This window comes from Sminthopsis crassicaudata, chromosome 2, assembly GCF_048593235.1.
Source record: "Sminthopsis crassicaudata isolate SCR6 chromosome 2, ASM4859323v1, whole genome shotgun sequence".
Lineage (NCBI taxonomy): Eukaryota > Metazoa > Chordata > Mammalia > Dasyuromorphia > Dasyuridae > Sminthopsis > Sminthopsis crassicaudata.
Window position 1 is genome coordinate 84378781 of NC_133618.1, and position 14349 is coordinate 84393129.

Below are 14349 nucleotides of genomic sequence, written 5' to 3' on the forward strand. Positions count from 1 at the left end.
TTTTTGATACCTTATTTTATAGGATTTTATCTTTAACCCTATTAAAGTTGGTCTCAGTAGAATCAGTCCGATGTTCTATGCTGCTAAGATCTTTTTGTCTCCTGACTCCTTTGTCCACTATGCTAGCTAACCCTCAGGTTGGTAGGATTTGGAATTAGAAATTATGTTACCAGAGCTCCAAGGATTAGACATTTATCACTAAGAAGTCAAAGACAGAGAAAAGTTCGATACATATGAAATTATTTTTTTGTTGTAGTCACAAAGTTCTGTGATTTCAGTTTAGTACTATTGCTACTACACTAAAATGTCTTCAAGTCTTGTGATACTTTTTCCATTCCTCAAGACCTTTCACCTTTATTGAAAGTTCTTCAACCAATATGTCACCATTTCTTTAAGTAATGGGGGATGATATTCATCTAGGATAGGTGAGTTGAACTCATCAAGGGTAGCTAAATGTACCTTATTTTCTTACTTATCTTGACTATCATTCTATCTTTGCCATGTTTTGTTCTCCCCACCCTCTACCCCTAGTGTACAATCCTTCTTTTTGATAGAGAAAACAGAAAGCTAATAAGAATTGAGCATTTTTGCTTTCTTTCGGTTACATCGTTACCTCATCCACCTATTATATCTATCATTTTCCTCTTTTCCCTTTTTAGCATCAAAAAATCCCCATAAACTTTTTTCCTCAGCTTTTCTACCAAGTCTCACCTCATTCTCAGTTTTAGAACTTCTGACAATAGTTATATAATTTCATAAACAATATTTTATTTATACTCTCCTATATGCTTTTGCTATTATTTTGTATACTTGGGTTTTGGTTTTTTTTTTTTGTTTTGTTTTTATATAAATCTCAAATTGGTCAGGGATTTCCATTTGCAGAAACATCTATCTAATGTAATTCTTTTTTTTTCCTTTCCTTTTGGAATTGTTTCTCTTAGAAACAGCATTGAGAATTTCCCACCTTGTCTGAGCTGCTATCTTTTGTAGACTTGGATCCATGAAATCTTATCTATGGATTTTAACTCTATGTCAATTTCTGTGATATTTAAGGAGGTTATGTTTCTGAATATTGAAGACTATCTTTTTATTTTTTTACCTTTCATAAAGGAGAACACAGAAGAGGTACTCAATTGTTAAATTGAATTCTTCTATTTTTTTATTAAAGCTTTTTATTTTGAAAACATGCATAGATAATTTTCAACATTCATCCTTGGAAAAACCTTGTGTTTCAAATTTTTCTCACTCCCTTAGACAACAAGTAATCCAATATATGTGGTTCCCTGTGTTCCAAAATGTCCCCCATCCCCCCTACTCCCTTCCCTAGATGACAAGTAATTTATGTTAAACATCAGTAATTCTTCTATACATATTTCTACAATTATCATGCTGCCCAAAAAAAATCAGATCAAAAAGGAAAAAAATGAGAAAGAAAACGAAATTCAAGCAAACAACAACAAAAAAGTAAAAATACTATGTTGTGATCCACACTCAGTTCCCATAGTCCTCTGTATGGGTGCAGGTGGCTCTCTTCATCATAAGACCATTGGCAATGTCCTAGATCACTTCATTGTTGAGGAGAGCTGTGTCCAACAGAATTGATCATCATATAATCTTAATGTTGCTGTGTACAATGATCTCCTGATTCTACTTGCTTCACTTACCATCTCCAGGCCTCCTGAAATCATTCTGCTGATCATTTCTTACAGAATAATAATATTCCATAATATTCATATTCCATAACTTATTTAGCCATTTTCCAACTGAATGACATCCATTCAGTTTCCAGTTCCTTGCCACTACAAACATTTTTGCACATATAGGTCCCTTTCCCTCCTTTATGATCTCTTTGGGATACAAACCCACTAGAAACATGGCTAGATCAAAGGGTATGCCGTTTGATAGCCTTTTGGGCATACTTTAAAATTTTTCTTAACAATGGTTGGTTCAGTTCACAACTCTACCCACAATATATGAGTGTTCCACTTTTCCCACATCCCCTCTAACATTCATCATTATCTTTTCCTGTCATTTTAGCCAATCTGAGAGGTGTGTCACTTCTGTTTTTAATACATTACGTATATAATATATTCACAATACAATATATTTAATAACAAACATGCATGTGTGATTTTATAAACTTCTATCATGCATCTATCTTATTAATTCCACATCATGACATTCTTTATGAAGGCTAAAAAAGAATTCACTGTTGCTCATTTAGAAAATACTTTCTTTAATCTTAGAACATTTGGAATTATAGAATTTGGGAGGGATTTTATGGATCATTAGTCCAAATGTTCTCATTACATAACTGAAGAAAATGAGGTGCAAGGTGGTAAATTACTTGCCTCAAGTTACACGATTAGCTTGTAGAATATGTCATATTAGAAACTAGATTTTTGAATATTAGTTTACTGTTCTTGTGAGATCATGCTCTTCTAGGAAAAGAGAATTAGTACAAAATTTTTAGAGAGAATTTTTTAAAAGTATCAATTCAAGAAGAAAATACTTTCCTTTTCCTTATAATGTTAGTTTTCAACAATTTTGTATAAGTTTGTAGAAAAATCTTAAAGTTTTTAAAAAATAACCAATCAAGCATAATTTTCCAGGGAACTCTTCCACTTACTCATGACTGAAGAGATGCTGAAACTTGAAAAGATATATAAAAAAACAAATTCAAAATAATTTTGAGGGGAAAATACTAGTATCTAAGGATATTAGATAGAACAATGTGGTGCTTGAGCTGAATTTTGTAGGACACTAAGGTTTGTTGGAGCTGGAAGTGATTTTAAAAGAAGTTCATTGTGGTACAGTCATTGTGAACTCATAGAAGTAAGAGTGTCATGTATTAAAATCATATTTTTATCGTGGCTTTCAGGTACCCAATAATTTTAAAATTTTCTCTTCTGGATCTATTTTTATATTTATTTATATTTCACATTTTCTTCCAGTTTTCATTTGCTGAATCACAAAATCCTTAGCTTCCATTTGCCCTGTTTTAGTTTTTTATGTATGATTTTCTTCAGTTATCTTTTGTATCTCTTTATCCATTTGGTTTATTCTACAATTTAAGTAGTTTTCTTCATACAGTTTTTTCTTTCCTTTTCTAAACTGACTCATGCATGCCTCTCATTTGTTTTCTCATTTTTTTCTTCTACCTCTCTTATTTGCCTTTCTATCTTTTTCTTTTGGTATTTCCTTTTTTTTTTTTTTTTTTGTTTTGTTTTAACACTTTTAAGGTGGAGCTCTGTTCCTGGGATAAAGGTGGCACTGTCCCAAGCTTCTTGTGCAACTCTGAGCCCTGTGTTTATAGGGGTTAGCTTTGCCTGTTCTGAAACAGCTTAGTTTTCCAGAATTTGCCTTCTGAGCTGGAACTAAAAGCTGCCCCACTGATTTGCTCCTCTATTGAGTCAGAATTGAGGAGTTTAGTTGCTGATTCTTATGATTAAGACACTCTCACTGGCTTTCCCAGGATCTATCTGATGTAGGCTAAACATCTTTTTCACCCCAGAGAGACTGAACTTAAAATTTTTTCAGACTGTCTTGAGCTGGAGAGTAGTTTCCTTGCATCAGACTCTGTTCAGAGGCTTGGTTTCATGTGAATTTTAAGGAAAACTGGTAGTTTGAGCAGCTTCCTAGACTTTATTCCACCATCTTGGCTTCACCTCCAAGTGAAATGTATCTGGAATGTAGATTGGAACAGTTTGTAAAGAGATTTAAATGCTAAATAGTGGAATTTATAATTGATCTCAGAAGTAATTATGAGTAAGATATAGTCAGACCTATTCTTTAGTCTGTTCAGGTTGACCTCACTGGAGAATAGATTGATGAGGAGAGATTTGAAATAAGGAGACAACTTTAGGAATCTGTTGCAGTAGTCCAGGAAGATAAGTTCCTAGTCTAGGCTCTTTGTGCTTTAAATAGAGAGAAGCCATGTTATGGAGGACAAGATTTGACAACTGATTATATGAGGGAGAAAGAAATGAGAAAGCAAGGATGACACCAAGTTTGGGAACCTTATAACTTGTTTAATTAGAAGAATGGTGATATTCTTTAGAGATAGAGAAGTTTGAAAGGGGCGTGAATTTTGGATTCAAGATAATTAATTCTATTTTTGGCTAGTTGAATTTGAGATGTCCTTGATACTTCAGAATATCTAAGGAGCAGTAGGTACTAAGAGTATGGCACTCTTAGGAGAGAGACTAGGGTTGAATATGGATCTAGGAATCATTTGCATCTGGATAACTTAAGGGGCTGGTAAAGCCACCAAGTAAGAGAACGGAGAGCAGTGGTTTTGAAACCTTGTATCACTGAACCCTTTGTTAGTCTGGTGAAATTTATAGACTTCTCTTCAGGACATTTTAAAGATAATTGAAGGAAATTTTAGTTTTGAATTAGAGATTATTGAAATCTTATCTTTAATAAAATTTCCTTCTCTTATCTAAGTTCATGAATCCCATTGACATCTACCCTTAAATCTGTCCAAGGAGTTTTGGAAGTTTGTACATCCCAAGTTAAAAATTCCTATTCTAAAGGCATTTTGTTGGCCTTGAGGAAAGAATGTTTAGAGTTAACCAGCAAATAATAAATTGATTGTTCTGCCACAATGAGTTGCCCAGCTGAGAATTAGATAATGTAAATTTATAATGAACTTGTTTTTCTGTGTTGCATGATATATCATAATTATTCTCTATTGTATAAATTTAATCATCATTCTTCTTCTGGATGATGAGGATAGTGGGTAACTTTGTATTGTTATTTGACAAGATCTAATTCAATCCAATAAACATTTATTAATCACCTGCAATGTGCCAAGTATTGTGCTAAGTTTGGGGATTACAGGCAATAAAAAGGACATCTCTGTCCTGGAGTTTACCTTTCGGAGACTACACAAGAAGTAGGAAAGAGGAGGGGAAACCAAGAGGTACCTAATTGAAATCAGGCAGAGGAGCAAATGCAGAGTGAAGTGAACTAAAAGTCCAGTTCCTACTCTGTATAAAGGGAAGGTATTGGGAGCATTTTGGACCTCTGTCCTCTATTGCAGAGAAAGAGGTTGAGGGTGGTGTTATCTCAGTCAAGGTTTCTGTTAGAAACATGGCATGAGATGATTATTTTAACCAGGCAGGACCGCAGGTGTGGAATGGAGTCTTAAGTGTTGGCAGGGCAAAGGAACAAGGGATTTGGGGATAAAGGTAGAGTTGAATTAGTTACCTATAAATACAACACTGAAGGGAGGAATGGGAGACTAGTGCAAGAGTGAAAGGTTAAAGGACAGGGATAGTTGAAATGACTGGAGATCATGGTGAGAATTTATCAGTTTAGAAAGAGTGAAGCAAAGAGGGATGTATAAGACTAGGGAGTTGATTGGAAAGATGAAATTCAGCATTCTGGATTATGATTAGAGTAGTTATGAGTGATAGTGAGATTAGAGGTTGTGATTATCCAGCTATGTAACTGAGGTGGTAGAGTCTGTTAATTTTGAAACTAAGAAGAGAAGGGAGATTAAGGCAGGCTTTGGGGTTTGGTGAATATTTGATCACCTAAACCTTAGAACTGTAAATGAACATCTATTTAGTACTGTTTCTTTGCCTAATCTCACAGTAACAGGGATGACACAAAATTCAAAGATATTCTGCTTGTAAAATCTTTACTTTGCTCTACATTCTTCCTAGTGTCTGAAATCCTTTTCCTAGAAATAGTTGAGTGGGGCATAGTGCATAGAGCATTGAGCATGGAATCAGGAAGATTCAGAGTTCAAATGTAGCTTCAAACACTTATTGGTTGTGTGACCCTGGGCAAGTCACTTAATCCTGTTTTCTTCAGTTCCTCACCTTTGAAATGAGGTGGAGAAGGAAATGGCAAACCATGCTAATGTTTGCCAATAAAATCCTAAATGAAAAATAACAAAGCCAAGTCATTAAGAGGCTCAGTATTTCATATTTGTCTTCTGGGATGAGTGGTAGTTTTGACTATGGAAGGTAGGCATAATTTAACAATGAAAGGAGGCTTCTAATTGAAGTCATTGGGTGTGCATTGGAATAAAAGGTTGTTACCTTATTATGGTGGCAAGGGGGCAGAGTAGATGAAATTATGCTGAAAGAGGCTAAAGTTAAATCTTCAATCTCCCAGGACCAGTGATAGAGAAAGGAGAAAAAGATTCTAGGGCAGAAGCCCTGGGGTTACTGGATAACCTTACATTCTTGGATACTTAATGGTAAATAGCATTGCTGTAGTGACCCAGAGATTACCTGCATTTTCCAAACAAGGCAGTAGATTCTAATGCAAGGAGGTCTCCAAATATAGTCGAAAACTCCAGCTTCTTGGAGGGCTTAAGAAAGAAAAGATTGTGGTATAAGATGTTTGTTAATAGAGATTTTTACTTTCCTGAGTGATTCCTGGGAATTTTTACAGTAAATTTAGTTCTATAAGCAAAATATTTCAAAGCAGCTCATTTCCTGTGTGGGTGGGTAGGGGGAGGCCTGTTCAAACTCAATCTCTGAGAAAGAAACAAGACTGAAAGTCAACTTTGACAATTTGCTTCCATTGTTAGTACGTCTCTGGCTTATTGTTTTTAGCCTTTCTCTAGCCCAGACAAATATGTTTATATATGGGCAGAACCAAAGGAATGAAGAAAATTATGAAATTAAATTCTGGACAGTGTTTCTATTGGCTCTGTATCTCAAAGAGATCATAAAAGAGTGAAGTGGACCAAATTATACAAAAATGTAACAACCCTTTTTGTAGTGAGAAGGAACTAGAAATTGAGTGGATGGCTGAAAGTTAGAAAATGGCTGAATAAGTTATAGTATGTGAATATAATGGAATATTATTGTTCTGTAAGAAATGATGAGCTGGCTGATTTTAGAAAAGCCTGCAAAGACTTACATGAACTAATTCTGAGTGAAGTAAGTAGGACCAAGAGAACATTAGACATAGTGAAAAGACTATGTGAGGATCAATTGTGATGAACTTGGCTCTTTTAAACAATGAAGAGATTCAAGGCAATTCCTATAGACTCGGGATGTAAAATGCCACTCTCATCCAGAGACAAAATTGTGGAGATTGAAGGTGGATCAAAGGATAGTATTTTCACCTTTTTTGCTATTGTTGTTCATTTAGTTTATTTTTTCCCCCTTTTGATTTGATTTTTCTTGTAAATCATGATGAATATGGAAATATGTTTAAAAGAATTGCACATATTCAACCTATATTGGATTTCTTGCTGTCTTAGGGAGGGAAGAGAGGGAGAAAAATTTGGAACACAAAGTTTTGCAAAGATGATTGTTAAAACTTTATATTTTGGGGAGAAAGATACTATTAAAATAAAATGAATAAAAAAGAAATTAAATGCTGTATACTTTTTTCAATTTACTTTTCTTGCCTTTCCCCTCCTTTTTAAAACAACATGGCTAATATAGAAATATAAATATAAAATACTTCACATGTGTAATTTAAATGTTATTGTTTGTCTTCTCAATGGAAAGGCAAAGGGACTGTAGAAAGAGAAATTGGAACTCAAAATTTTAAGAAATAAATGTTAAAGTAAAGTTATTAAAACAACCAAGTGTTGGAATATTTAAAAACATTCAAGTTGATAATGTTCAGATCATGTTTGTCATAGTCTTCTCTAATGGGTATTTTTCTTTTATATTTTTGTAGAAGAGATTGAAGAAGAATCTGAAACTTCAATAGATGCTGATCTGACAGATAAACAGAAACATCAGTTGAAACATAGAGAACTATTTTTGTCACGTCAATATGAATCTCTTCCTGCAACACATATCAGGTAAGAATTTCGAAAGTTATTTTGAGATTGTATTGTCCAAGAAAATCATAGATTCCTAGAATTTTTAAGCAAAGAGGGTCTTTGAAAAGTCTTTTTCTTTTATAGTTGGATGCTTAAGTTATTCATGGCAAATGGTTATCTTTTTCAAGAGCACCTCAGGAATAACCTTTATCCTTTAAATCTTGTTTTTGAACTTGTGTGCCCATTTTATTTGGTATTTATTAAGTTACACAGTTGAACAAAAAATATTTTTCCATAAACCTATAGCTCTCTATTATATACAGCTTAATTTTCTTTTAAAATATATTGTTATTTAAAAATAACATTTTTTAATATATTGTTAAATAAATATATATAAAATTTATATTTATAAGATTATTTACATTTATAAAATTTATATTTAAAATTTATATAAATATATTTTTAAAATAACAATATATATTTTTTATTTTCTATATATTACATTTTAAAACAATTTTTTCCTTACAAAAATTATAAAAATTAATCTTCTGCCCCTCCTACTTTCTCCTCCCCATTAAAAAAGGAAAAACCAAAATCATCCAAATATGCATAGTTAAGTCAAATTCTTTCGTTACCCATATTTTTGTTGTTATTCAGTAATTTTCAGTCATGTCTGACTTGGCTTGACCTCATTTGGGGTTTTCTTGGCAAAGATATTAGAATGGTTTGCCTTTTCCTTCTCTAGCTCAGTTTATAGATGAGGAAACTGAGGCAAATAGGCTTAAGTGATTTGCCCAGCATCCCATAGATGATAAATATCTGAGGTCACATTTGAGTTCAGGTCTTCCTGATTCCAGGCAAGGCACTTTATCCACCAGGCCACTTAACAGCTCCATTTCCCAGCTAAGTGGTACTGTAGATAAGTGCTAAAACTCAGGTAGATCTGAATTAAAATTTAGTCTGAGATGCTTATTATTTTGGGATCCTGGGTAAATCACTGTACCTCTGTTTACCTCAGTTTTGTCAGTGAAATGGGAATAATATAGAGTTGTTATAAAATTAATTTAAACTTTTTAAACTGTAGGTCGAGATCCCATAAGGGGTCACATAACTGAATGTGGGGGGTATCACAAATAAGAGTTGTTATAAAGATCCAATGAGATAATATGTGTAAAGCAGTTAGCACAGTGCTTGGCACATAGTAGGTGCTATGTAAAATACTCCTTCTTTCCTTCCTTCCCTCTCTCCCTTTCTGTCTCCCTTCCTTTGTCCTTTCTTTCTTCTTTTCTTCCTCTACTTTCCCTTTCCCTCTCTACCTTTGTGTTTGTAAAGGTTATTTTGTGATTTAATTTGCATAGTTTCTCTGTGTGTTTTTATTATTCAAACTCCAAAGTATTTTATGTGATTATTTTGAATAGAATTAATTTTTTAATAATGAATTTTTTTTTGGTCTAGAGATATTGTAATTTGTTTATATTATTTTATGTTCTTTACTTAAGTGATGTTACCATTTTAATTACTTTTTAATTGTTTCTCTTGGGTTCTCTCAGTAAACCATCATATCAACTGTAAAAAGAAATTATTTTGTTTCCTTTTTGACTATACCTATTCCCTCCATTTCTTTTTTTTTTTTTAATGTTATGGCTAATATTTCTAGTGCTGTGTTAAATAATTCTTGTTTTAATTATCTTAAAAGATCTTTTAGTACAGGTTTCTATTTTGACTCCATTATGTGTGATGCTGCTTTTATAGTTTTATATTAAACAAAAATTGTAAAAAGATTTTCTGAATATATTGATAAAATGACGTGACTGGTTTTGGCATTGGGATTAAGATTTTCCTTATACAGAATCAACCCTCCTTGCTTGCATTAAAGCTGCCTTATTCACAGTGTTTAATCCTTTTGATGTACCATTTATACAAATATTTTATTGAAAAATTTTTGTCATTCATTAGGGTCTGTTCATTTGATCTATAGTTTTCTGTTTTGTTTTCTCCTAGTATGTGTGTCAGTACATCTTCTTTGTTATTACAAACACTTTAATAGATAGTATTGCAATTGGAGAAATGGACATTAACATTATAATAGCAACCTTTATGGGCACTATAGCATAATGGGTAGGTCTCTGGTCTTGGAGTTAGAAGATCTGGGTTCATATTATCTCTTATTCTTAATATCTGCATGACCCTATAGAATTCACCTAAATTTTTGTTTTGTTTTGTTTTGTTCCTCTATTTTCTCATCGGTAAGATGAAGAGCTTGGACTATAAAATATTTTCCAGTCCTACATATGTCACCTAATAAGGCCTGATCCCATGAACACAATTTGTATTTCATTATGGTTAATGAGTATGTTTAATATTTCTGCATAAGGTTTTTTTAATGTCCTAAAATATCTTGATTTTTATCTATTTAGTGTGGAAAATACACTTTCTTTCTATTCCCATTCATTAATACCTAGAACTTTATTATTATTTAATTTCTATTCAGTTCTTTGACTTTTTTTGTTTATCTGTTTTGTTAGTTTTTTTCTAAGTTTGAAAGAAGAAATTTTAATGTATCCAACTATTACAATGATGTCCATTTAACTTTTTTTTATTAAAAGACTTAGATACCATGCCATTGAAAGCATAATATTAATTATTATTATCATTTGACTCCTTTAAGCGTAATAAAGTTTTTCCTATTTATCAAGTCCATTTTTTGGTCCTGCTTTGAGGTAAATGATTGCTACCCCTGGTTTTTTTGAGCAAGTAAAGCATAATAGATTTTATTCTGCTTTATCATTTTAAATGTGAATCTTTATGTTTCAGTGCTTTGTCTTATAAACAACAATGTTAGATTCTGCTTTTTAATCCAACTATCTGTGGTCATTTCATTCACATTTATAGTAATTTTTAATCATGAATTTCTCCCCAACCTATTTTCTAATACTAGAACTTTTTCCCCTTTTTGCCTGAGAAATTTTTATGTGACTCTGGGCACATAGGTCTATAAAATAGGTATACAACTCAAACATTTATTGATAATAAATTAAAATTTTGTGATACCCCCCACATTCAGTTATGTGACCCCTTATGGGATCTCGACCTACAGTTTAAAAACCTTTGTCTTATACTTTTCCACCTCTTTAGCCTACCTTCTTCTGTTTACCTGTCAAGCTGAAAGTATTTCTAAATCAAACTAACTCTGTCATCTTTCTTCTGTTCTCCTCCTTGTTTGTATGGTTTTTCATTTTCATTTTTTTTCCTTTAAAATAAAAAAATACTACAAGTATTCCCAAGAGCTTTGTTGTCACTCTTCTTATGATCTTTGATAACATGGAGGTTCTCAGGGGATACTTGTTTCTTTTTATTCTCAAAACTCCTATGACTTCCTTTCTCTACTGTTTTTGATTTTGCCTCATACTTCACCCCCAAATTGAGGTAATTCATTGGTAGTTCCTTCTCTCCTCTTCTTCATCTCACATGACTTAAGATGGCTTCTGTCATTATTTCTTCTTTGTCCCTTTTTTTGACAAGGCAAACCCTTGAAGTGAGGGGGGAAGAAAATATATCCATTATATATATACCATACATCGATCTCACAACAATCCTGTGGGATAGGTATTATTTTGAACCTTATTTAGCAAATGAGTCTACTGAGGTAGACAGTAGCTAAGTGAGTTTCCCAAGGTCACACAGCTAGTAAAATGTCTGAGGTTAGTTTTGAATTCAAGTCTTGCTGACTCTAAACCCAGTATTCTATTGCCTGTATCACTTACCTGCCTCTCTGTACCTAAAATAGCATTCCTTTCTGTGTTCTCCAGCTAATTATCCCCTCTTATCACCTCTCTGTTACTAATCTTCAATCTCTCCTTGTTTGTTGGCTACTTCTTTACTACATACAAGCATGCCTATCTCCCTTTTTCTCAAAAAAATCCTCCCTTGAACAGACTATTTCCATTAGCTATCATGCTATCTTCTCCCTTTAGTGAGTAAATTCCTTGAGAAGGTCTTCTGTAATTTGGGCCTCAACTGCCTTTCCTTTCACTGTCTTTTTTTTTTTTTTTTTAATTTTTTTAATTATAATTTTTTTGGCAGTACATATGCATGAGTAATTTTTTTTTTTTTACAACATTATCCCTTGTATTCATTTTTCCAAATTTTCCCCTCCCTCCTTCTACTCTCTCCCCTAGATGACAGGCAATCCAATAGATATTAAATGTATTACAGCATAACCTAGATACAATATATGTGTGTAAATCCAATTTTCTTGTTGCACGGTAAAAATTGGATTCCGAAGGTATAAGTAACCTGGGTAGAAAGACAGTAGTGCTAACAGTTTACATTCAATTCCCAGTGTTCCTTCTCTGGGTGTAGCTGTTTCTCTCCATCATCAACTGAAAGTGCCTTTCACTCTCTTCTTAACACTCAGAAATCTGTATTCTGAATTCATCATTCAAATGAAATTACTCATCAGTTGCAAGTGGTTTTTTAAATTTCCAAATCTAATCACCTTTTCTCAATCCTAATTCTTGATATCACTGTTGCTTTTCACACTATTAATTACCCTTTCATGTTTCTTTTCTCTAGGTTTCTCTTCTGTTTTCTTTCTGATTTCTCATTCTCCTTTATTTAATCTTTAGGTAGCTAGGCAGTGTGGATAGAACACTGAGCCTGGAGTCAGGGAAACTGAGACTATTCCCTAGGCATGTGAACCATGACAAGTTACTTAACCTGTCTACCTCAATTCTGTAGCTGTAAAATGGGTTTCATAGTAGCACTTATTTCTTGGGGTTTCTAAGGATCAAATGAGATAATTTATTCATAAGCACTTAGTTAGCATAATATGTGGCACATAGTAAAGTTTAATATGTGGTTATTACCTTTCTTTTACTTTCCTTCATCCAGGTCTTTGCTTGGCAACTGGAAGTTTCTCACAGCATCTTGGTCTGTATCCTCTTTTCATCTTCTATTGTCTTTAAAATATTGGATTAAAATAATCCAATAATCTTGTCAGTTCATATGGATTCAACCATTCTTTCTATACAAAAATCCCCCAAAATAGATCTGTTTATCTAGCACCAACCTTTCTCCTGATTGTCTTTTGTTTCCATCTACCTCTTGGATATTTCAAATTGAATGTCCCTTAGACATCTTAAACTCAGCATGTTTGAAGCCAAACTCATTATCTTTTCCCAAAAATCTTCTGTTCTTAACTTCACTTGAGAAGAACTCTGCTATCTTCCCAACTACTTAGGCTTGCAACCTAGGTATTATCCCAGGCTCAAATTTTATCTTCATGTACCCCTGACATTTCTCTTGACATTTTCACCACCTTGGTGCAAGCCTTCATCTCTTTATAATTAAACTGTTGTAGTAACCTTCTAATTGCTCTTTCTGGCTTTAGTCTTTTCTCACTAGAATCTATCCACTCAGCAATTAAAATGATCTTCCTAAAGTACAAATCTGATCATGTCACCAAGTATTACAGTGTTTCCCTATTTTCACTTGTATTATCAAATATAAATCCTCTCTTTGGCATTAAGCCTTCCCTAAGTGTCCTAAGTATCTTTCCTACCTTTCCAGTCTTTTTATACTTTACATATTCTATCATCCTGAAACACTGCCCTCCTTGCTCCTACTTATAAGGCAAGATTTTTGGCTACTGATTGCTTCCTGGCTTTCCCTTCTTCCTTTTCTCCCCCCCCCCAGGCAATTGGGGTTAAGTGACTTGCCCAGGGTCACACAGCCAGGAAGTGTTAAAGTGTCTGAGGCCAGATTTGAACTCAGGTCCTTCTGACTTCAGGAGGACTATACCAGCTATCTGCCCCCTCTTATCTTGTTTCAAATCTCAGCTAAAATCTCACCTTTGCAAGAATCCCATTCTGAGATCTTTTCTTGCTAATACTTTCCTTCCTCTAATGATAAATGTCTTTAGTATGTGTGCATTTGCAGTTTATTATACACTTTTTTGCAAGGGACGGAAGGAGAGAATAAAATGTGCACTGCATAGAAAAAAAACCAGGAAGCAAAGAAAAGCTGGACACTTTGAAAACAATGTGTAGTATTTTTTACATAGGTTTACTTAAATTGGAAATTTGTTATTTTACATTGATTCTTCTCTTATGGTGCTGCTGAGTACTTGGCAGTCTTTTTTAAAAAAATTCTTATTTTGTGTTTAAAATAAATGAAAGGCAAACAAAACATAGAAGTTGGGAAAAAAAAAAAAGGAAATAGAAGAAGAGGGGATAAAGAACAAAAACCAATCAGCACTTGAGAACATGGTATCATAGGATCTGGATGTTTTCCCTCCACCCAAATCTCCTCTCTTTCCTCCCTACACCCCCTAGCATGTGCCTCAGAACAGTCAAAAGCAACAAAAACTGAGTCCTTTGGTTACTGGTACGCATTTGAAAAATATGGCAATTATCCAACTGAGGGAACAAAGGCAGTTCAAAATTAAAATATTCCTTCCAGGCCATACTAGTTTCTTTTTTTTTTTTTTTTTTTTTTTTTTTTTTTTTTTTTTTTGAGTAGAGTCTCTTAAAATGCTGAAAAAAGGTAAGGTTAGAAGAGGTCAGAAAAATGAATGAAGTAAATTATTTAAAAAGATG

The 14349-nt window shown here is 33.4% G+C and overlaps 1 protein-coding gene across 4 annotated transcripts in view; it reads left to right on the forward strand.

Moving 5' to 3' along the window:
- The window catches only part of MTA3 (metastasis associated 1 family member 3), a 174725-nt gene that overhangs the window by 34598 nt on the left and 125778 nt on the right, over positions 1–14349 (forward strand). For all 4 annotated transcript variants that reach the window (XM_074286690.1, XM_074286692.1, XM_074286691.1 and 1 more), the window contains exon 4: positions 7663–7789. In XM_074286690.1, the coding sequence (XP_074142791.1) occupies positions 7663–7789 (127 nt within the window). The remainder of the gene's footprint in view (positions 1–7662; positions 7790–14349) is intronic.